General features: G+C 58.0%; 7 protein-coding genes across 7 annotated transcripts; 3 read left to right on the top strand and 4 right to left on the bottom strand.

Annotated features, from left to right (window-relative positions):
* Positions 1 to 1,416: 1,416 nt before the first annotated feature.
* Positions 1,417 to 3,360, bottom strand: BKCO1_4500039 (developmental regulatory protein; the record flags this gene model as incomplete). Its single annotated transcript, XM_020276198.1, has 1 exon — positions 1,417 to 3,360. One exon carries the CDS (start codon positions 3,358 to 3,360, stop codon positions 1,417 to 1,419), a length of 1,944 nt encoding a protein of 647 aa, XP_020127999.1.
* Positions 3,361 to 4,808: 1,448 nt separating this feature from the next.
* Positions 4,809 to 5,778, top strand: BKCO1_4500038 (tpr repeat protein; the record flags this gene model as incomplete). Its single annotated transcript, XM_020276197.1, has 2 exons — positions 4,809 to 5,247; positions 5,309 to 5,778. 2 exons carry the CDS (start codon positions 4,809 to 4,811, stop codon positions 5,776 to 5,778), a joined length of 909 nt encoding a protein of 302 aa, XP_020128000.1.
* A 2,336-nt stretch (positions 5,779 to 8,114) lies between these two features.
* BKCO1_4500037 (short chain dehydrogenase) lies at positions 8,115 to 8,746 on the top strand (the record flags this gene model as incomplete). Its single annotated transcript, XM_020276196.1, has 3 exons — positions 8,115 to 8,402; positions 8,490 to 8,630; positions 8,702 to 8,746. 3 exons carry the CDS (start codon positions 8,115 to 8,117, stop codon positions 8,744 to 8,746), a joined length of 474 nt encoding a protein of 157 aa, XP_020127993.1.
* A 2,462-nt stretch (positions 8,747 to 11,208) lies between these two features.
* On the bottom strand, positions 11,209 to 12,345 carry BKCO1_4500036 (carbohydrate-binding module family 1 protein; the record flags this gene model as incomplete). Its single annotated transcript, XM_020276195.1, has 1 exon — positions 11,209 to 12,345. One exon carries the CDS (start codon positions 12,343 to 12,345, stop codon positions 11,209 to 11,211), a length of 1,137 nt encoding a protein of 378 aa, XP_020127994.1.
* A 1,092-nt stretch (positions 12,346 to 13,437) lies between these two features.
* On the top strand, positions 13,438 to 13,740 carry BKCO1_4500035 (s-adenosylmethionine trna ribosyltransferase; the record flags this gene model as incomplete). Its single annotated transcript, XM_020276194.1, has 1 exon — positions 13,438 to 13,740. The coding sequence occupies one exon, from the start codon at positions 13,438 to 13,440 to the stop codon at positions 13,738 to 13,740; it is 303 nt and encodes a 100-aa protein (XP_020127991.1).
* Positions 13,741 to 15,630: 1,890 nt separating this feature from the next.
* On the bottom strand, positions 15,631 to 16,281 carry BKCO1_4500034 (c2h2 finger domain protein; the record flags this gene model as incomplete). The annotated part of the gene is made up of 1 exon (XM_020276193.1): positions 15,631 to 16,281. The coding sequence occupies one exon, from the start codon at positions 16,279 to 16,281 to the stop codon at positions 15,631 to 15,633; it is 651 nt and encodes a 216-aa protein (XP_020127992.1).
* Positions 16,282 to 18,525: 2,244 nt separating this feature from the next.
* BKCO1_4500033 (lipase class 3) lies at positions 18,526 to 19,935 on the bottom strand (the record flags this gene model as incomplete). Its single annotated transcript, XM_020276192.1, has 4 exons — positions 18,526 to 19,216; positions 19,524 to 19,625; positions 19,687 to 19,750; positions 19,833 to 19,935. The coding sequence occupies 4 exons, from the start codon at positions 19,933 to 19,935 to the stop codon at positions 18,526 to 18,528; spliced, it is 960 nt and encodes a 319-aa protein (XP_020127997.1).
* Between the last annotated feature and the right edge of the window lie 1,103 nt (positions 19,936 to 21,038).

The following is a 21,038-nucleotide window of genomic DNA, read 5'->3' as shown; positions in this document are numbered from 1 at the left end:
CCTCGGCAATTCTCTCTCTCTCTCTCTCTCTCTCTCTCTCTCCTTTTCTGTTTTTAATAAGTCCAGAACCTTGGACGTGATGGAATTAAGCGCCATGTGTGGCTTCTCGCTCCTCTTGATACCAGCTCTCGTGCAGCTGAGGAAATGGAGAAGGGAAAAAAAAAAGAAAGGTCAATCTGATCGAAAGCGAAGTGACCCCTCGTTTTTTGGTGATGATGGGGAAGGGGAAAAAACAAGATTTCGAAGGACATCGCGATCGAGACCCTTCCCCGTGATCGTGCTAGCCTCTCTAGGCCCTAAAAGAGAAAGGGATGATAAATCGACAGCTTCTTCTCCCTCGCTAGCGTGACTAAAAAACCAGACGGGGTCCGGATTTATCGTTCAGCCCCATGCCCAATCGTGGATGTGTCAAAACAAGCCTTCCCCCGGACTTACAGACGCTAAGTAACTGATTGGGCCAAAGGTAAAGGAACGACCCGAATGGCGTTTTTTTGTGTTTTGTGACCATCGTGTGCTCCATCTCAAAACTCATCGCTGAGAGGCGCCATGGCGGCCTGTCATTCGACTGTAAGGTGGCTGTCTTCGTGGACGGGGCTTAGCTAATTGCCATGATCAAACGAACCTCTAAACCCTATGATCTATCGAGTTCCAATTAGGTCGGGGGAGAGATTGTGTGTGAATGTGGAATCTAAGATGACCTCTATACCTACGCGCAGACATGACACTTCACGATAGGAAAAGGAGCAAAGGGAAGCAGGGTTGAGTGCACTACTATTGATTTCTATCGTTTTCTTCGAAACTGTCACAATTACTCCCCCACCCCATGCCGCCCCGGTTGGTATTTCCTGTTTCCCTACTAGGTACATGAAGCAATCGGAACCAAAATGCTCCAGTTAGCCCAACCTCTATACTTTTGGAGGCGTCGCTCTTCCCCCTCCTCTCTCTCTCTCTCTCTCTCTCCCCTTTCCCCCAGAACAGTAAGAAAGAATGGCGACCAAAGTGGCGCTCGATAGAACAAGAGGGTTGGACATGGTCATGCGTGCTGCCCACGCTGCCCACCTAAGCCCCGAAATTAATGAGAACCGAAGGAACGGGATAACTTCAGATCCAGCTTAATATGGTACAGATCGCCATGGTACCTTGCTTGGCCACCTCTGGTGAGCAAACAGAGGATAGTATGCATGACTCAAACCATGCAGCCTTGCGCCTCATAATGAGCAGCCTGACCGGTCAAGTCTCGACTTGGATACTCGTCATACGGGGCAACGGCAGCCTCAACCCGTAACCATGCCAGCGGACAAGCGCCAGGGCACGGTAGGGGAGTTCTGCACGAGACAAACCCGATGGCGGATCATGCCGTAGTACTTGACGGCTCAGAAATGCTTAGGATATCTGTCGATCCAGGATCGTCATGCCTTACACCATGTTGCCTTTCGAAGCCAGCATCTCCTTCGTCTCAGGCAAGTACAGCAGGCCTTCCCTCTCCAGCGCAGCCAGGTCTCCACCTGCTTCGATGATGGCCCTTGCAGCTGCCTGGCTCAGCCTTCTGCGCTTCTCCGCCGCCTCCTTCTCGCGTCGTGCCTTCGTCTTGCTCGACCCGGAAGGGGCTACGCCCGTCAGGATCTTGCGGCTGTCGTCGGGTGTGTAATTGACGAAGCCGACCGAAGCGGGGCGCGGAGTCGACGACGGACCCGTCGATGAGTGCGAGCTGGACTTGCGCCGGTGGTGCGACCGAGGACGCGACGATGGGGGAGGGCAGGGCTGCGATGAGTCGCGCCGTGAGCGGGCGATGAACTGTTGGGGCATGACTGAAGGAGTGTGAAGCGGCGATGAGGTGGGGCTGCGGGACGGAGGTGTAATTTGCTGATGATGGTGGTGATGCTGCTGCTGCTGCATGTGGTGTTGCCGGGCCGCCGGGTGAGGGTGCGGAGGCGCACCGGAACGCTGTTGGTGTGGGTGTTGCGCAAAGGTGGGGGTAGACGCCATGGCATTCGACGTGTACATCTGCGAGGGGTACACGACCGGTGAAGATGTCGAAAAGGAGGATGATGCGTCGGGCGCATGTGCGTCGAGCATGCTGGCCATGGATGATGGTTCGCATTGAATCATCAGCCCACCGGCAGCGAGGTCAGACGAGGCTGAGCTGACGCCTAGGAAGTCATGCCGACCATTGTGATACGTCGTGGGCTGGGAAGGCTGAGAGACGCTAGTGCTGGACCACCAAGGCTGAGGCTCTCGGTCTTGCGAGTAGTCAGACGAGGCTGAGAAGCTGCCGAAATCGAAAGCCGCCGTCGCACCCTGGTTCCATGAGGACGACGGAAGGCGTGAAGACTGAGGCGGTGTCTGCAATGCCTCGTTGAGATCGTGTGTGAGATATGGGTTGTTCGAAGGGTCGCTGGAAGCGTGGAAGGACGACCTAGCGCTGCTTGGAGCCTGAGTGGTCGGGGACGCGACTGGGGTCATCTGTATTTGAGACCGGCTGGCACTGTAGTTCGGGAACGACAGTTGACGCTCGATATCGGCAACCTCGCCCGAGGTGGTGTAGGGCAGGTTGGGGGAAAAGTCGTAGCCATAGTGAGACTCTTCCTGGGACACCTTGGAAGAAGGCGGAGGAGAGAGCGGAGGGGCGCCGACGCGCTTGGCCCAGATCTCTTGGTAGCCGGTCCGATATGGGGTTGAGCGCATCATCTTGGGGGAAAAGCTGCCCCTGGAAGCAGTGCGTCTGATGACTGAAGGCGTCTGTCTCTTGCTGCCGCGGATGGGGAGACTGTTGAATTTCTTGGGCTCACAAGAGGAAACAATTGGTCGTGGGGAGGAAGGAGCAGAGAAAACGAAGGGCTCGCTAGGTACTTGAGGGGAGCAGGCAGGCGCAGCGGCCAAGCTGAAAAGCTCCGGGTTGGTAGTGACAGCCTTGCCACGGGACTCTGGTAAGATCGAACTCTGACTGCCTTCGGGCGCGGCCGGGGCTACTTTTGAGCCAATATAGCCCCAAGCCTGCTGCCATGTTTCCTCTGGTTCGGTGTGCCTTGATGGGTCCCAATGGGGCATAGGCGAGGTTTTGGCCGCCGCGCTCCCATTCGAGGACGAGGAAATGTCAAAGAGATTCCCAAGGTCATCGGAGCTGCTGGCCTCGCCAGTATTGTCGCTGCTGAGATCCAGCAGGTCGGCGTCGACGTACTGGTCAAAGAGCTGGTCGTATGGAACAGGCCAGTTGGAGTCTTTGTCCGCAGGCCGGATTGGGAGATCGTCGAATCGCTGCCGCAAGAGGGCAATGTCGCCCGGCGGACGGCAGGATCGACCTTGCACGTGATGCAGAGGGACCGCGCTGGAAACCTGACGGACCTGCGGAGAGGGAGCCATGGAGGCGGGGCAGGATCAACCGGCGGGGCGAGATTCGAGGAGGGGGCAACGAGGAGCAACGAGGGAGGGCTGTACCTTGCAGGGTACCTTGCAGCAGAACGTGCGGAGCAGTGCAAACATGCGAAGAACTACTTTGGTGAAGAGCCAAACAGAATCAAACGCAAAGAAGATATATAGAGCTGTCTTGCGGGCGCCAGCCCCCGAATTCTGGCAGACATTCCTGAGCATTGAGGAGCTGCGATAGGAACAGCCCTCAGGAATGTTCGATCAAGAAGTGCCGTGGTGGGGGACGTCGGGGTTTGACAGCCGCACAAACCTTACCAACGATTCAAACCTGACAAACAATGCTGGGCCGCGGGGGGTGGAGGCTGAGAGGCAGGCCATTCTTGCCGCACATTGTGTGTGTGGAGTCGTGGGGGGGCGGACATTCCGCATGCAGCCACGGAGCGGCGGCACGCAACGCGTAGCAGAAACCAGCCACAGGGCGCCGCCAAGCCGTCAAAGATACGTCAAACCGGAGGGGGCGCAACGGGGGAGCGGATCTCAGGCCTTAGCTCCCAAGGAGGGCGCGATGGACGGGTCTCGTCCGGAAGAGGGCTGGGGCAAACAGCGGTTGAAGAGCGGATGGCGCAATAGTGCACTCAAGGTTTAGCCACAGTCGAAGGTTCAGCTTCGGGCCGCTGCTGATGATCCTCCCGCCAGCATGCCGGCAATTATTGGCGCCGACCTCTTTTTTCTTCAGGCCAGCGGCGAGGCCAGGAATGCCGCAAACGGCGTGGCAGCGGAGAAGGGAATGCGGGCTAGCCCGGATTGGCGGGTAGGGCGGCTGGATGCTCCGCAATGGCGGGCGGGCGAGACTCGATCAAAGGATTAAAAGGTGTCGCTGCGTCCCGACAGCGCGGGTCGGCGAGTTGGAGCAGTCTCTCGCACTTGGCCGCGATCCCCAGCCGCCGTCTAGCTGAGGGCCTATGCCAAGCGCAGCGGCCATCAGGCCAGTCGAGCATGCTGAAACACGCGGCGAGGAAAGGGGCGGTGGATCAGAGAGGCCCACGAGCGAGATCCACGGTTAACGCTGGATGGAATTGAGCAATGCTCAGCGTCCTCAGGCCATTTTGCGCGGCAACTTGCGACGCGATGAGCGTAAGCGCGGCTGGCCCTCGTCGGCCGGGAGAAAAGGGAGACGGCGGCGGGGTCGCGGTCGGCGGCCACGGAGGCAGCGCCTGGCGGAGAGAAGGGGCATCACAGCGATGATGTTGCGGGCGACGATCGTGACCATGTTAGTGGTGGTGGTGGAAGTGCGAGCGGGCGGATAATGGGCGGGCGCGGATTGGCCGGCGGCACGTGCGGAAGTCGCAGCCATGATGTCAACGACTTTGCGACGCCGACGGACGCAGCGAAACCCTCGCCCCGCACGCTGACCATTGGTCTCACCCGCACACCCCAACACCATGGCTTCTGCTCGTCTCGCTCTGCGCTCGTCGCGCGCTGCCCTCTCCCATGCGCGCCCCTTCAGCGCCTCTGCTCTCCGCCTCAAGGACCTCAATGACCGCGGCAACGACACCGTCGAGGAGCACCGCAAGAGGCAGACGGAGAAGCCGCTCAACCCGCACATGACGAACACCACCTCGACCATCGCCAATGACCTGCCCTCCATCGGCAAGGACAGCGCCCCGCCCGAGATGCTGACCTCGGTCGACCCCGACTTCGTGCCCAAAGACTCCAAGCCTGAGAAGACGGAGCGCATGACCGGCGGCACTCAGAAAGGCGCGCCTGAGAGCGGCGTCAACTCTGAGCTTCAAGTCGGCGAGCTTGAAGGCGCCAAGTTCCGGATCGAGCCTATCCAACGGGTTGGCGAGGATGCCAACACCATGCGGGCAAGGTTAATCTGTCTGTTCCTGAGCGTGCCTGTGTCGAAGCCCTGCATCAGCTAACGCCCTCCGTACGACAGACCAGAGCCGGAAGCGCGGAATCCTCGAAAGTGATCTCCTTCTGTCCACCTTTGCCGACGCCAACCTAGGATCCATGTCGGCCCAAGAGCTGCAGCAGTACGACCGCTTCCTCGACGAGAACGACTGGGACATCTACTACTGGGCCACTCAAGAACCGGCGCCGACGTCGGCCGAGACAGCCGAGGGCTCGGGGCCTGGCCTGGCCACGCCGTCTTCACAGGGCAGACCGGCACCCAAGTCTGGAGAGTGGGCTCAGACTGTGGGCACCTTCAAGCCTGCGTACAGGCCAGTTCCCCAGCGGTGGAAGGACTCGTCCATCTTGGTGAAGCTGCGGGAGCATGTGAGATCGCGCAGTGCAGGTGGCGTCCACCCCGGCGACGCAAAGGTGGGCAACCAATCAGCGAAGGCGGGTACTGGCGGCGGCGGTGGTTTGGGCAGGATGCCTGAGCTCAAGACATTCGACCAGTAATTCCTTTTGGCCTGGGTTATCGTTGCGAGACGTCGCACTGCACCATGTACCTGTAGTTCTTTCTCCTCGGCTTGTCGAAATGTAGAAAATGCCCCGGTTGGCTCGATGCAGGAACCCAGAGCTCGCCATGCACAGAAATCAAGAAGTGGCATCGATACAACGTGCCCGTGTTCCAGCTAAGGCCGGTGGGATCGGTCGTTCCTGTGAGACGATCGCCGCCATGGGCGATGAGATTTAGCTGCAGGTGCGAGGTGGGTCTGACTTCTCGAAGATGCAAAAGGCAGACACGGCATTTGCGGGAATGGCATCCGCGCGGTGGTAGCGATTACGCAGGTGGGTCGTAAGGTTGTCATCGCCATCAGTGGGGTGGCTGCGGCTGCATGCAGCTAACGTCATGCTTACTTGACCATAGCACCAATGGAGGGATCCGGGGATCCGGTTGCTCAGCGATGGTCACGACGCACTGATTCGTGGGGGTGCCGGGGGTGCCGGGGATAACGGGAGGCGAGGCGATGACCGGGGAAGGCTGAGTGGGCAGGAATGCGGCCTACAGGAAAACGGCGTCGCTGCATCCGTAGGCTGGCTCTTTGTCCTCCTGTGGCGCCCAAGCCATCCCATCCTTCGTGTACACGGCAGGCGGCTGGACCAATCTGTGGTTCCCATAACATGAGCTTTCGCATAACCTTCCGCATGCTTCCGGACGCCCGTGGACCCTGGCCAGCGACGAAAACCCAACACGATTGAACCATCGTGGCCGCGGCTTCCCATCAGCCGCCTGGCCTCAATCCTGCCTCAGTCGGCCGCCCGGCCTGGTCATGGTCGAAGCCCTGCGGCGGGGAGGAGGGCTCCTGTCCTTCGCCACGTCTGAGCTGCATCACCTGGGTCCCATTGTGCAATGCCACGATCGTGTATCACCCGCCGAGCCCAGGAAACATTGTTGCCAAATAAAGAGCCTCGCTGGGCACCCCCTCTTCTACCCGCCCTAAGATCATCGTGAAGTTGCCGCCTGACTCTTCCCCCTCCGGCAGCTCCACTCTCCACCATTTCAACTTCCCAGCCACGCCCCTCGTCTCTACCCCATCGATACTTGACAATGTCTTTGCCCTTTTCCTCCCGCCGTTTGGTTTTGTCCCGGGCCGGGCTGTGTCACGCAGTCTGCGCTCCGCCCAGCTTCGCATCCGCAAGAGGGCTGAGACTTCTTGCCACTCCTCCCTCACCCTTTGCCGCCCACCCCCAGCCCTCTACAAAATCGCCAGCCTCTCCAAGGCCTGGACTATCAAGAAAGCCCATCATCAACTCGCACACGCAGCGAAGGTCCAATGCATACAAAATTGAAGACCAAGTGGGCAGCAAACAGTTCCGAGATTTCGACCTCGCCGACGGTGTCTACATTGTCACTGGCGGTGGTCGGGGACTCGGGCTCTGTATGGCCGAGGCGCTTGCTGAGGCCGGCGGAAAAGGTTGAGTATTTGTTTTCTCTTGAAAGGCGCCCCGCTCCCATCAACCTTGGTCAAACACTGTTACTTCAACGTCCCGTTCTATCCTGTTGCATCGACACCATCGTAAACCCTCCTTGATCTGCCCTTGCCAGCGGTATTTTCACCCTTTGCTCTAGCGTTGGGGAAGCGCTTGTGGGATCCCTTTAGACGCGGTGGTGCCGACCACCTTCCGCAAGCGTAAACATTGATATGGCCGGATGGTTCGGACATTGGGCCCCCCGCCTATGAACCTTCTTCATACCGTATTGGCCACGTCGGAGCATTGCAGATTCCTAGAGCAGTTAGCCGGTAGTAGCGGCGCGGTTGCTTCGGAGATGCACCCGACTCCCAGCCTTACGGTGGGGTGGTCATCAACACCTTGCAACAAACAACCTTAGCACATCACCTCCCTGAGACACGGAAGAAAAACAACAACAACAACACGAACAGAGCACTCCCACACCCCCAAACACCGCAGCACTTCCCCAAAACCACACATTCCCCCCCATTTTTCCCTTCCCCTCCCCAAAACCGCCGCTGCAACAACAAAAAAACAAAAAAAGCTAACCACCTCTCCCCCAACCGGTCGCCCCGGTTGATTCGGCCAGGCCCACAGTCTACTGCCTCGACCGACTCGAGCAGCCCGTCGCCGACTTCTACGAAGCGTGCACGCGCATCCCCTCTGCCTTCGGCGGCAGCCTCTCGTACGCGCGCGTAGACGTACGCGACGCACGCTCGCTGGACGTCGTGGTGGGCGCCATCGCGGACCGGCACCGGCGGCTGGACGGGGTGATCGCGGCGGCGGGGGTGCAGCAGCTCAAGGCGGCGGTCGACTACGGCGCGGACGAGGTGCGCGCCATGATGGACGTCAACTACACGGGCGTCTTCATGACGTGCGCCAGCGCCGCGCGCGCCATGTTCAAGTGGAACGCCGGCCGCCGCGACGGCGCCATGGTTGTGATTGCCAGCATGAGTGGTAGTGTCGCGAACAAGGGGCTCGTGTGCCCCGTGTACAACTCGAGCAAGGCGGCGCTGTTGCAGCTGACGCGCAACTTGGCCATGGAGTGGAGCGCGAAGGGGAGGGAGAGCAAGAATGGCCTGGGTGGGATTAGGGTGAACAGTTTGAGTCCTGGGCATATCCTCACGGTGAGTTTGTGCGTGTGTGTCTCCATGCAGCTGGATTGGGTCAAGGTTGGAGGGAGGAAGAGAAGGACGTGCTGATGTCTTGCGTAGCCGATGGTCAAGCGCAACTTCGAAGAGGTGCCCGGCCTGCGCGAGAAGTGGGAGCGCGAGAACATGATGGGCAGGCTGTCCACGCCGGAAGAGTTCAAGGGTGCGGGCTTGTTCCTGCTCAGCAAGGCGAGCAGCTTCATGGTGCGTGCCGCCGACTTCCTTCTTCCCTTTCCTTGGTGGCGTCGAAATGCGGATCAGTGTTGACCTTCTAGACTGGCTCGAACCTCATCATCGATGGCGGTCACACTGCCTGGTAAGTGGCTCGGAGAAAACCGTCCCAACAACCCTTCCTCCGCGCCTCATTTTTCATTTATGCATCACGTGGCAAGCGTAGGCGCGACGTGGGGCTTCGCGTCTGGAGTAGGTTTGTTTGTTGTTTTGCTTCAGGTTTTTCGCTCGGGTTGGAGTCTGCACCGGTGGGGATCAGATTGGTAGAGCACACCCATCAAGTAACGACCTTGACGACCTCTGACCTGCCAAGCATCGTGAATCATGGTAGATCTCTCGTGTATGTTGTATGTACTTGGCTCGCTTAGCCCCGCATCAAGCGGCAAAGTATGGAGTGTTGCGGGGGTGGCGCTGCACGGCCTGCATTGGCTCAGAAACTACCCGGTTCCCCTCCCTTCCATCTGATCAGGCCATATCCTGGGGTACCCAATGAGATGTGCCCGTAAGCGTGAGCTATTGTGTACACGCGGCGGGATCCTGCACGCCCATTGCGCTTCAGGGCGCTGACGCGTCGAGCTGGCAGGTTTGACGAGAGAGGGGTCGCACAGCCTCTCAGCTGAATCGAAGGACGTCCTATGATACGATGCTTCCTCTGAGCTGAGATGCGCGTGATCACTAAGCGTAGAAGCGCGCAGTGAGTTTCCCGATGCGGACAGTGTTTCCGGGGACAAAGATTTGCGGTTCACCTGGCGTGCGGAGGGATTCATGAAGAAAGGGAAGTATACCACTGGTCGTTTTCTTGTTTGCCAGAAATCTGTATTTACGTGGCTCGTTCGCTACCGATGAACAGTTAATAAATCAGGTGCACCACCTTCTTTCCCCAATGCAGGCATTCCGTATCCACACTGGCCATTAGCATTCATGATGTGTTCGTTCTCATCGAGCATATTAATCGTTCTTTTAAGGACACGATAAGTGTTTGTGCTTCCAGGGCTTTTCAAGATTTTGAGCAAAGTACAGCGAACCGGTGTTCCCCCAGCAGCACTAGTACAGATAGCACAGTCCATTGGCCTGTAGATGGGAATATGCTACACGATGTGGGGGCACCGGAAGTCCTAGACTCGACACCGCGTCTTTCGCACAACATTACAATTTGAAGTATTTGGCATGGAGAGCCCCCATGTGGAGAGTACAGACCCCCGTTTTCATGGAACGGCTTTCATTTTTCTGCTCTCATCTTGAATCGGAAGCTGAGGTTAAGTGTCGTACTAACCGGTGCCCAGACAACTATCGTGCAACATGTCTTGTATTCTACAGATAAGCTTACGCAGTGCAACGGGACTCCGTGCTGTCAGCGTCGTCGGAAGTAACAACCGGCGGGTTTCCTCATCTGGAATCCGTCCCGCGGCTTCTGATTTGACTACTATAGCTACGATCGAAACAGGGTTACAACAGAGAGCGAGTCAGCGAAACCGCCGTCTACATATCGCTCGATTCTCTTCCCCGAAAACTAATAATCTCTGTCAGATGTGTTACCAACCCCCACGGCTGTCCGTCGTGGCTGTCCGGGCGAATGGACTGGGATTGACATGCGATCGTGCTCGAAGAATGCATCTGGATCCTATGTCAGACTTGACATTCCATGAAGAGCTCTTTCAAACCAGAGGCCAACTGCAGATTAGCCCGCCCACCATTATGAAGTAGGTATCAATATAGAAATATTTTCTTTGGTGATTGAATTGCAAGTATCGTATCAAAGTTTCACCATGTAGACATTCGTCGGTAGCTCGAGCTTCCATGTGGATGTGCTTGTGTATTATGTTTTGCTACTTGATCGCGCTGCAGCCGAAGAGACTAGTGGGAATTGGCTCCGGCCGAGAAGCTGAAGCGTGCCAAGCCCGGGCGATCAGCCGCTGGTCAAGCCTGCGCCTAGCCGACGTTTCATGTATAAAACGCGCACGGGGCATCGAATTAACAGTCGGTCGCTTCGGATCTTTGTTGGGCGACATTTTGTGGGCCTCTTTGTTGCGATCGCAGATCAGGGATCTCACTGCGATATTTAGGAAAGCAATGAAACGACAGATTGACGCCAATTGATCGGTGCTTGCTGTGTTGATGGCGAATGCGGAGGTCTTAGGCCAAGAGTTGTCGCCTGAATTTCCCGAAGCGGTTAGTGTCAATGTTTGGTCAGACTGCAAGCCTGCCCCTTCCCCCTGCCCGGCGGCTTCCCCATCAGTCAATCGCATCGCATTCGGTGCTTTGAGGATTCCTTCGATCAGAGAGTCACATGGGAAGAAGTGGAAAAATATTTGATGTTGTCAAAAGACCTTGGACGCAAAGCGCGCCTTCAGGCATGGTATTTGAGATTGATTTTGATATTTACAATGAAGACAATTAGCCAACGGAAGAGACTTGAACGCTGTACCCGTAGATCGACTGGCGGTATCAAGGACGAATGATGGCCCAAAGTGCCAAAGTTACTCGGAACTTCACTCCCACATGGTGAACTCCTTCCCCGTCTATATCCCTATTTTTTTTCAACACGACCCGTTTAAGAGCTGCTCACGCACTGGGAGTAGTACGCGTTCCACTCCTTGCAGGTGTAGCCGGAAGCGCAGGAAGAGGAGCCAGAGTAGCCGGAGCCACCGCACTGGCCGTAGGCCTGGACGGAACCGGAGGAAGAGCCAGTGGCAGGGGTGGCCTCAGCGGCGGCAGAGGTGGCCGGAGTAGAGGCAGCCTGGCCGCCGGCGGTGACGGTGGCGAAGGTGGTGGCAACGACGTCCTCGGTGGTGTAGGCGGTCTCGGTCACGGCGCCGTTGTCGGCAGCAGCCGGGGTGGTGGAGGGAGAAGAGGCGGCAGTGGTGGCCGGGGTGGAGACGGCGGCGGCGGCGGCCTCGACGCTGGTCGACGAGGCGACGGGGGTGGACGAGGCCTCGGCCTTGACGGCGGCCGAGCTGGTGGCGGCGGTCGAGCCCGAGCCCGAGGCGCCGTCCCAGACGGAGGGGCCGGGGATGGGGTAGCTGTCGAAGCTGTTGTAGATGTCGAACAGGATGCCGGCGTCCTCGGCGGTGTAGGTGCCGGGGATGGAGACACCTTCGGGCAGGGTGCTGGCGCCGTCCGAGGTGACCTTGACCTGGACGCACTCCATGTAGAACTGGGCACCGCCATTGGTGCTGCCCTCGTGGAGGGCGATGATCTCGGGGCGGAGCAGGTACTCGCCGGCGGGGACGTCGGGGATGGTGATGGAGTGCTTGCCCTTGTTGGTGATCAGGGTGTCGACGGCCCAGGTGCCACCGGAGTAGCCATCCTCGGCGATCTTGACCCAGCCGCTGCCGGAGGCGCCCTTGGTGGTGGGGGCCATGTAGACAAGGACGGGGCCCTTGTGGGACGAGGCGATGATGTCGTCGCTGTCGGTGCGGCTGTCGTGGTGCCACTCGAAGGTGAACTTGTCGCCCGACTTGACCTCGAGCGTCTTGGCCGTGGCGACGTTGTTGGCGTTGCAGGTCATGTCGGTCGAGGTGACATCCTTGATGGGGCTGTTGCTGGGAGGGCTGCGGATGTAGCCAGCGGCGGTGTTGCCGGTGCCCTGGTCCTCATCGTTGATCCAGGCGGCGAAGACGGTGGTGTGGGCGTTGGCCAGCTTGGCTGCCGCTGCCAGAGCGAGCATGCCGTACATTTGAGTCTTCATGGTGGCGAAAGAGTGTGGGTGGTCAAAGAGTGACTGAAAAAGAACGAATGGTGCTAAAAGCAGAAGATGCGAGAAGGAACAATGCTAAGCTATCCAGGCTTGATGAGGGAGAAAAACCATATCACGGCCGGCGGGCACAGCTCTTATACTGAGGCAACTGGGGGGCTCCGCCCGCAGTGATGGGGCGTCGAGACGGCAGAAGCATCGCCAAGACTCACAGCGCCCTCGCCAGCCCGCGCGTCCAGCGTTCGGAGGCCGTCTCCACGGCAGTGCCAAGAGGTGAGTTTCATCTACACGGGGCAGTCGGTTGCGATGCCCCACCAGAGCGGCGGCAGTATTGCCGGATGCGGACGGTGGTGGAGCGGGCGGCCTCAGGAACACCAATCGCTTCGGGGTGAAACAAAGCACGCCGTTTGCGCATGAGGCACATGGTGTGCAGCCACATCTCCCGTGCCGCCAAACGAAATGATGCGGAACAATTCCTGCACGCGCTTCTCCACGCCTGCAGCGGCCGGACCGTGGGACAGCCAGCGGAGCGGAGGACAGAGCCGGAGGAGGAGCCACGGCGGCAGCAGTGGCAATAGGAGAGGCGCCCTGCTCGCTTCTCCGAGCCGCAAATCTCGCGTGGCCGACCGGCCTTTCCAGGCTCTTTCCTGCTGTTTCACCCGCCTGTCTGAAGCTGCGCTTGGTGTCTTGGTGGTGAAGGCGGCGGCGGCGCGTTTCGCTCGTCGGCGTCGGGGCTGGCGCTCAGGGGCAGGGCGCGAGACAGCCAAGCCGAGCATGAAACGGCACTGCGCTGAGAAACAACAATCGGCAGCGGCATCGCCAAAGCGGGCGGGCGCCTCTCGTGATGGTGTTTGGGGAGGCCCGTTCGGGGAGCGGCCAGGCCTTTGCACCGGCTGCTTTCGGGCGCTGGCTGCAGCCCTGTCCGGCCGTGTCCCGGCGGTCGGGAATTCCACACCTCCTTCTAGCTGCTCCTCCAGAAGACGTCACTCGCTTACACTTAATCTACATCGTATCGAAGAGCCCCCGTTCCACCACCTTCCATCGCGCTTCGGACCATCTGGGCTCCACTCTCCGCTAGACCTGCACATGGATCCCCCAGACGCCCTGCTGCGCGAGCGCCTGCGCGCCCTGTTGGACCAGCGCCAACATCCGAAGACCATCTGCCCGTCGGAAGTTGCCCGCTCGCTAACTGCGCAAGACCTGGCCGACTTAGGGGCGGACGGTTGGCGCGATCTGATGCCAGTCATCCGGATCCTCGTCTTCGAAGCGAGAGCTGCAAGCGAGGTCGAGATCCTTCAGCGCGGCGCAATCATCGGCCAAGAAGTGCCGGCCGACACCATCAGGGGGCCGATTCGAGTCCGCAAGCTTCGAGAGTCAGAGACCGATTGAGCATTGGGCTGCAGCCATCGCCTGCCGCTCCTGAGCCGGTTTTCATTTTTCATTATTGCCGTTTCACAAGGAATGCACCCAACTGTCACCGTTGCTCGTCATTATTCCCGGCCGTCTGCATCACACTCTGCCATACACTCCTCTCACTTTCCCTACCGCTCGGATAAGCTTGCTGCACTGCACTGCCCTCTTTGACGAAGAAGCACTTCAAATTCGTATTCAAGCCGAGTACCAACTTCTACAACATGGCCAACAACCAGCGATTCGCGTCGGACAGCCTAACCCACAGCGTCCTGCCATCATGTTTGCATTTACTCCCCCATGGCTCGGACCGAAATACACCGTCGTAACAATCTCGCGTCCTCTTTCGCGATATCCTTCGCCGAACTCCCAAGACATGCTCATTGGCACTTGACGAGTCCACCGCATCCCAAATTGGCATCTCAGTAGTCGGCCCGGCAATCCACCATTCCGGCTGACTGCTGAGGTGGGGGGCCTGGATACGATGGCCGAGACTTCAAAAGTCGCCCCTGACCGACAGTGGACGACCCGTCCCATATCCCGCTGTTGCTGATGCGTGTTCCCCTTCCCGGCCACGCACTTGTTGGTGGTGCTGCCAGAGCTGCTGTCCGGTCGACTGCTGGCCATTGCACAATGAAACACGAATGCGGCTCGCCCCGGGGTGCCGATCAGACTGATTGGCGAGCTCCAACGACGCCTCGGTTTCTCGTCCTCATCAAGACCATTCAGACGTCACTGATGAAGTTCCTCTCCGCTGTTGCTTGCTGCTGCGTCATGGGCCGGGAGGTGTGGTATGCCGGTATGCTTCTTCACATTTCGAATCGGCTTATTTTCCTTGAAGCTTTCTGAAGGGGTTGAAGTGCGAGTGTTTGCTTGACGCCATGGGGTAGAGGTCGAGGTCCTCTGTCTCGACGTTACTGTAGGTTTGTAGAGGCCGACTTACGGACTCGCGAACGGGAAGGGAGAAGCGGCTTCTTTGAGCATTACGCGTGGGCCGTTTATGTCAACCTGGGGCGGTCAATGGGCGAATCTGGCTTCGTTCCTAGAATCACACCAAACAAAGACAGCAGACAGCAACTGCCGCTTTTGCTGTTAGCTTTGGTTGTGCAGTGATGGTGATTGCATTGCCGCTCTGCTGAAAGTGAATCACCGAACCTGATCTGCACAAAAGGAAATCGTCCCATTTCTTACACGCGCGCCCGTCGCAATTCCTCCTATCCTCGAGAGAGGATCGCCTCCGAAACTCCATGAAATATCTATTAACGAATTCTGTGTAGTCATGTAGTTAGCATTGTTGCTAATAGTTTTGCATCTGCCAAAAAAAAACAGAGAGTAAAAAAACGTATGAGACCCTGATCAACACTTCTCTTAGCGTTACAAGTCTAGAATACAATATTCATGTTCTGCGCGTCCATCCAGTCCGACAGTACAACCCAGCTTCTTTACGGGGACGTTAAAGTGGAAGAAGCTCCGCTATCTATGCCAAGCTTTTTGACAGCAGGACCTTGTTACCGTCGATCGCAGAGCAAGATATATTTGAAACTACACCAATCATCCACCCCAGCATCGTGTGCCGATCGGTCCACATCAAATTTCAACACTAGATGAATGTACTATTGCGATGGCTTGAGTACTGGGGCTGTGCCGACAGCAAAGATAAGGGAGGCTGCAACCCAGACACGACTCATGATGCAAACACGTACCTTGGCCAGCTATGCCACCCGCCTTCGGTGCTGCATCAGGCACTACCGGCGTTGCTCAGCACCACGACGCAAAAGCGCCGACCATCCCAATAACAACTCCTGCAGCAATTCGCCCTATCCCGCCGTAACGCCTCTGAAAATGCCATCCTCAGCCACCTGTCAAACCTCAAGCAATGATCCCCTCGCTCGGGTCGTACTCCTCCTTGACGCCGACGCCGCCCTTCGTCTTCCTCCTCTTCTCATTCCTCTTCCGCCTCTTCTCCTCGCGCTCCCTCTCCTCCCTCTCGCGCGCCACCTCCAGCCTCTCCCCCAAATCCACCACCTCCTCCTTCTTATCCTCCTCCCTCCGCCTCTTCAACCACGCCAACCTCTCCCGCACCTCGCCCACCGTCGCCCTCCTCACCTCGCCCGTCTGCCCCGTCGCCACGAGATGCTGCTTACTATTAAGATGCTCGACGAACTGCAGGTTATCTTTAAACGTGAGGTCGCACGCCTCGCAGTAGAAGCCGGCGCCGCGGCCGCGCTTGCCGACGGCGCTGCCCGCGGGGACCAGCACCGTCTTGCCCACCATGGCGCCGACGTCGAGCCGCGACCGCCGCGCCTCCGTCGCCCGCGCGTCCGGCGGCGTCGACGCCCGCCGCACGTACTTCTTGCCCGCCGCCGCCGCCTCGTGCCGCGCCTTGCCCTCTTCTCGGCGATGCGCCTCGTGCTCGGCTGCCTTTGCTGCGTATTCTGCCCGGTCCCACGTCTTGCGGAAGGATGTGTCCGAGGCGGAGCCGCCGCCGTAGGCGCCGGGTTTGTTGTTGTTGCCGGACATGGTGGTGGTGGTGGTGGTGGTGTGGGCTGTGCGCTTGCTTGTCGTTGGGGATTCAGGCCGACTGGAGCTACGCGACGGCGATGTCGTAGCTTCTGGCGGTCGTCTGGTGTGGTGGCGGTGGTGGTGATTTGCGGGAAGCTGGATTTTTTATTTGCGACCGAGGGCGCTCGTAAGGCGTGAGACGGTGGTATAGCAAAGCTGGAAGTTGAGGCTGGTGACGCGGCCGTCTGCGATTGGAGGTATCAGGTAGGGGTGGGGTGGTGGGAGGTATAGTGCTGAGATGGAGTTGTTGTAAAGTTTGGTGGAGCTGTGGCGGCGAAACAGAGTTGCAGCTACTTACTCGCTCGGGCCCCGCCCGCTTGTGCGACCGCGCTGGCCCTTGACCCCCCTGTCCTCTTCCGACCTCACTTCATTCCGATCACTTCGCCTTTTCGAAATTCTTACATTTGGCTCTTGCAAGGTGATTTCCAAATCACAGATGCTGTGTCAATCGACTGCGCACCCTCTGTCTGTGTAGCCATCGTCTACTCGAGTGATTATTGCTACTCTACAAAGTGGTATGTACATAGTCTAAATGACCCAAACTATCCTTCTCTGGTCGCATCGAGATTGCCAGATCACATGTCCATCAACCGTCTCGCAAACGAGCACCGAACAACCACATTTGGACAGCTACTTGATGGTTCTTCAGACTCGTGCACACCTCGCTCTGCTGAAAATCTTCACTCAAGACATCATCCCCACGAACGACTACAATCATGCCGAGGTGTTTAAGATAGAGCATCAAAACGTGGGTCCTTGGTGTCCTGACTCATAGCAGGCCTGGTGCTGCTGGTAGAAAATTTTCCCAGAAGTCTGCAATCTGTTCAGAGAAGAACCAGAGCGAAGGCCCCGGTTCCATCAGATGAGAGGGGGCAATGAATCGATGATGACGCGAACGCGAGTCGAGAATTGGCTTTTTGAGAAGCAACGCACACTGATCTGGACTTCCAAGCGGTTCAACAAACTAGTGAACTGTTGCAGGACTATCGGAAGAAGTCCTTTCTTGTGCCAAAGGGCATCTTTTCTCGAAGTGTTCATCAACATCAGCCACTGCATTTGCTCATCATGAAATTTATATCTTCTGTCGTCACTATCGTCACCAAACATGTAAACAGCTATAATTATAACAAAGCAGAACAATGGAACCCGTAATCAGCGTGCGACACCTCCGTCCATTTCGTTCAAAACTGTCGAAAGAAGCAATGACTCGAGTCTTCACTACGAAAGGGGCCTTGTCCTGAACAGCACCAAAATAACAACAAGCACAAAATGCTCAAATGCAGAGCAGAACGAAAGTACAGAACCAATCACCCAGATCAAATAGATATATCACGAGATCCGTCCAGGATCTATCCCACGCTCCCACCCCCTCCACGAAAAAAAAAGCAACGCCGCGCAACCTCTACCATTCCCCTATACACACCCGCACTCCTCCTTACCCACTGAAGGTCTGAATAGCTCATAGTGTAACCGTGCGCCATATAGCTCAGATATCGCCATTCCGGTCCGCTTTGCTGCGATTTTTTAGTTTCCCTTATTTTGCTCACGAGAACTCTGCAGTGCAAGGGTTTCATTAGTCGACGAGATCAAACATGTTCCCATTAATATCATCATTAGGGTGATTCTCTCTTTATAGGCGGTTCCCAAATAAATCTCGCCCAGACGCAATATGAATCACGGATTGTGACAGAGTTTCCGGTTTGAAAAGCAGCCGATCGCCATGCTGACGCACGGAGCGTACGCACATGCCTTGGTAGAAGTGTGCCGCAGCAGGTTGCAGAAGAAGACCTGAGCTTCTGGCGATTCTCGTCGTCCTCGCGTTGCAGAGTCCTGCCCGTTCGACACCATGTGCGCAGTGGACGGACTGGACACAGGCTCGTGTGGAAAAAGTTGCAACGGGACGAAACCCACTTCGCCTAGAGCAACTTCGAGGACGCTGCAAGTATGACACGCTCCCAACTCAGGCGCCCGCTCGCTTCCGTACGTGGGCAGAGGTCGAGAAGTAAACGTTCGGGCGTAGATGACGAGCCTCAAACACGTCCACGCACACAAGACTTCCACCACCCACGTGAAATCCCATCTCTCCCCCTTCATTTGCACTAAAAGTCTTGTAGAAATTTCCCTATTCATATCCGCCATAAAGGCTCTCTGGTATCATATCTCCTTCCCTTCATTCAGAATTCCCGCATTCCCCCACATCTCTCAAATCCTCAAAGGCACCCTGAAAACATCCCTCTTCCTAAACTCAAAAACATCCGGCCTGCACACCGAAATGTTCCCAAAATACCAGCCGTGGGCATCAAAGTCGACGTCCAAGGTGCCCGTGTTGCCCATGAAATTGACGCTGCCCTCGAGCGGGCCCTCGACGCCGTCGATGACGACCTCCTCGTCGTTGGCGCCGGTGAGGTAGTACTCGGGGCTGACGTGCACGTAGCCGAGCAGGACGGGGGGCAGCTTGGGGACGGGGTCCTTCTTGTGCGTGAGGCGGTAGTTGTCGCCCTGGGCCGTGATGTAGTCGCTGACCTTCTCGGGGCCGATGCGCGGCTGCCCGAACGTGTACAGCGAGACGCTGCGGTTCGCGTTGCGCAGCTCCGCCGCGGCGAAGACGGCCACGGCGCCGCCCAGGCTGTGGCCCACGCTGACGATCTGGAACGACGGGTGCGCCGCCGCCGCCGACTTGACCGCCGCCAGCACGCCCGTGCGCGCCTCCTTCCACGACGTCCAGAAGCCGTTGAAGGCCAGGCAGCCGGCGCACAGCTCCGACGCGTCGACCAAGGGGAAGTTGAAGTCGGTCAGGTAGTTGCGCACCGAGCCCGAGCCGCGGAAGGAGACGACGATGAGCGAGTTGGTCGTGTCGATGGCCACGTAACCGGTTACGTCAGTGATGAGGGAGCTGGGAAGAATTAGCATGAGAATGGATGCTTCTATCCGATGGAAGATGGACGATATGGGAAATGAAGACTGGACGACAATCGGCATATAGTGAAGGGTTGTGAGGGCTATCAGGGGGGATGGCAAATATAGATGTCCACTCAGAGCACCAAAAGCCGGGATTTATTAAGAAGCTGACGACGCCTGATGGTGCCAGTGCAGCGGGATATACCCGGAAGAATGTGGCAAAACAGTCAAGCCGGGTGGACGCGCAACAGCGACGAAATAAGACGGAGAGGGGGGCATGGAAAAGAAAGGAAAGGTCTCACTTCTCAAACTCGCTGACAGTGGTTGCGTTGGCGGCATCGACGAGCGGGCAGTTGCCGGTATCGCAGGTCAACTTGGTGTTTGGGGTGTCGTTGTTGTCCGGGCTGGACAAGGCCGAGTGTTAGCAAAGTTGGCGATGCATTCGGATTTCCTGGTGGGAGTTACCAATAAGCCGCAGCAGCGTATTGGCTCATCAGCTTGAACGTGTCAAACAGGTCTTGCGAGATGTCTGCTTTGCAAAGCAACCAGTCAGCAACGTGACGCCAAACGTAAAGTGTTGCAACCCAGAACGGAGACGACAGGGGAATTACCTCTCCGCTCGATCCGGGACTGCTCAGCAGGAGCAGGCGCAGCGTTCGCCAGGGAGGCGGCACAAAGGCCGGCGGCAGCGAGACGGGTGAAGAAAGACAGCATCTTGTCGACGAAGATGGGGTGGCAGGAGGGAAGCGGCAGCTAGTGCAGGAACCCGCAGCTATGTATAACACCAGCAGTGGCACGCAGCTCGGGTGCAGCGAAAGCGGGAGGCGCGCAGATCAGGTCGCATGTAGCCGTAACGGGAAGGGTCGCCGCTCAGTTGACCACGCTGGGCTCAGCTACGGCGGTACGGACGTCAGCTCGAGTGGAGAGGGAAAAGAAAGCAGACGAGACGGTGGGGGCAAACGAAAAGGTATAGACAGCACCGGAGGTGGGCTCCGGAGCTAAAGAACAGGGAAAAGTCCACCTCACGACCTCAGCCACGAGGCATCATGAACAGCCGGGCGGCCAGTGCTTCCCTCTCGCTTGGCCCCCGGATGGAAGTGGCATCGGAGGCAAAGGCTTAGTGCTGAAAGCGGCAGCCGCGGCCAGCGCCGAGTTGCGCGATCCCCGGTCTCCGCCACGGCGATTCGACGACACTGCCAACCGCTCAGCCGCCCGGAGCACCGTCCTGCGCCCTTACAGGCTGCGCGCACAGAGCCAAGCCGCACGCTGGCTACCTTTGCCCGCCACCCACTAGTCTCGCGCCAGCGCTAGCAACGGCCTCTTGTCGTCGTGGAGAAGCAACGGGTCAACTCTATTCCCTGCAGCTACCACTTCTCCCCGCCAGCGATGTCGGGCAAGAAGAAGCCATATATCAGCGCACCGTCGCGCATCGCTTCGCGTCCGCGGCGGCTCTTTCGGCGGCAGTGGCGGAACGCCCGGGTCGCAGCCATCACTCCCAGCTGCCTGCAGTGGAAGAATCGAAGACGGCGCTTCCGGGGGGCTCAGGCAGCACCGCCTTTGTCGATCGCTTGACCGCTGCTGCTTCGCCTCGGCGGCTCGGGAATTCTCTGCCAGCCTTGTCAATTTTTTTTTCGATGCCTTGGCTGCCACGCTCTACTACGTACTCGGCTATCGCCCGCAGATCTGCCCGGTTACCTAGACCAAAGCAAGGGTCTTGGACTGGCCGAAGAGCCGTCATTTCTAGACGGCAAGCCATCGCGAAGTAGGCGCGCGTACTCAACAAAATAACATGTGCTCGGCATTTGCCAGCGCCGGCC

Source organism: Diplodia corticola (genome assembly GCF_001883845.1).
Source record: "Diplodia corticola strain CBS 112549 chromosome Unknown scaffold45, whole genome shotgun sequence".
In the NCBI taxonomy this organism is placed as follows: Eukaryota; Fungi; Ascomycota; class Dothideomycetes; order Botryosphaeriales; family Botryosphaeriaceae; genus Diplodia; species Diplodia corticola.
Note: the sequence above shows the minus strand (reverse complement) of the source record. Positions and strands in the feature narration are given on the sequence as shown.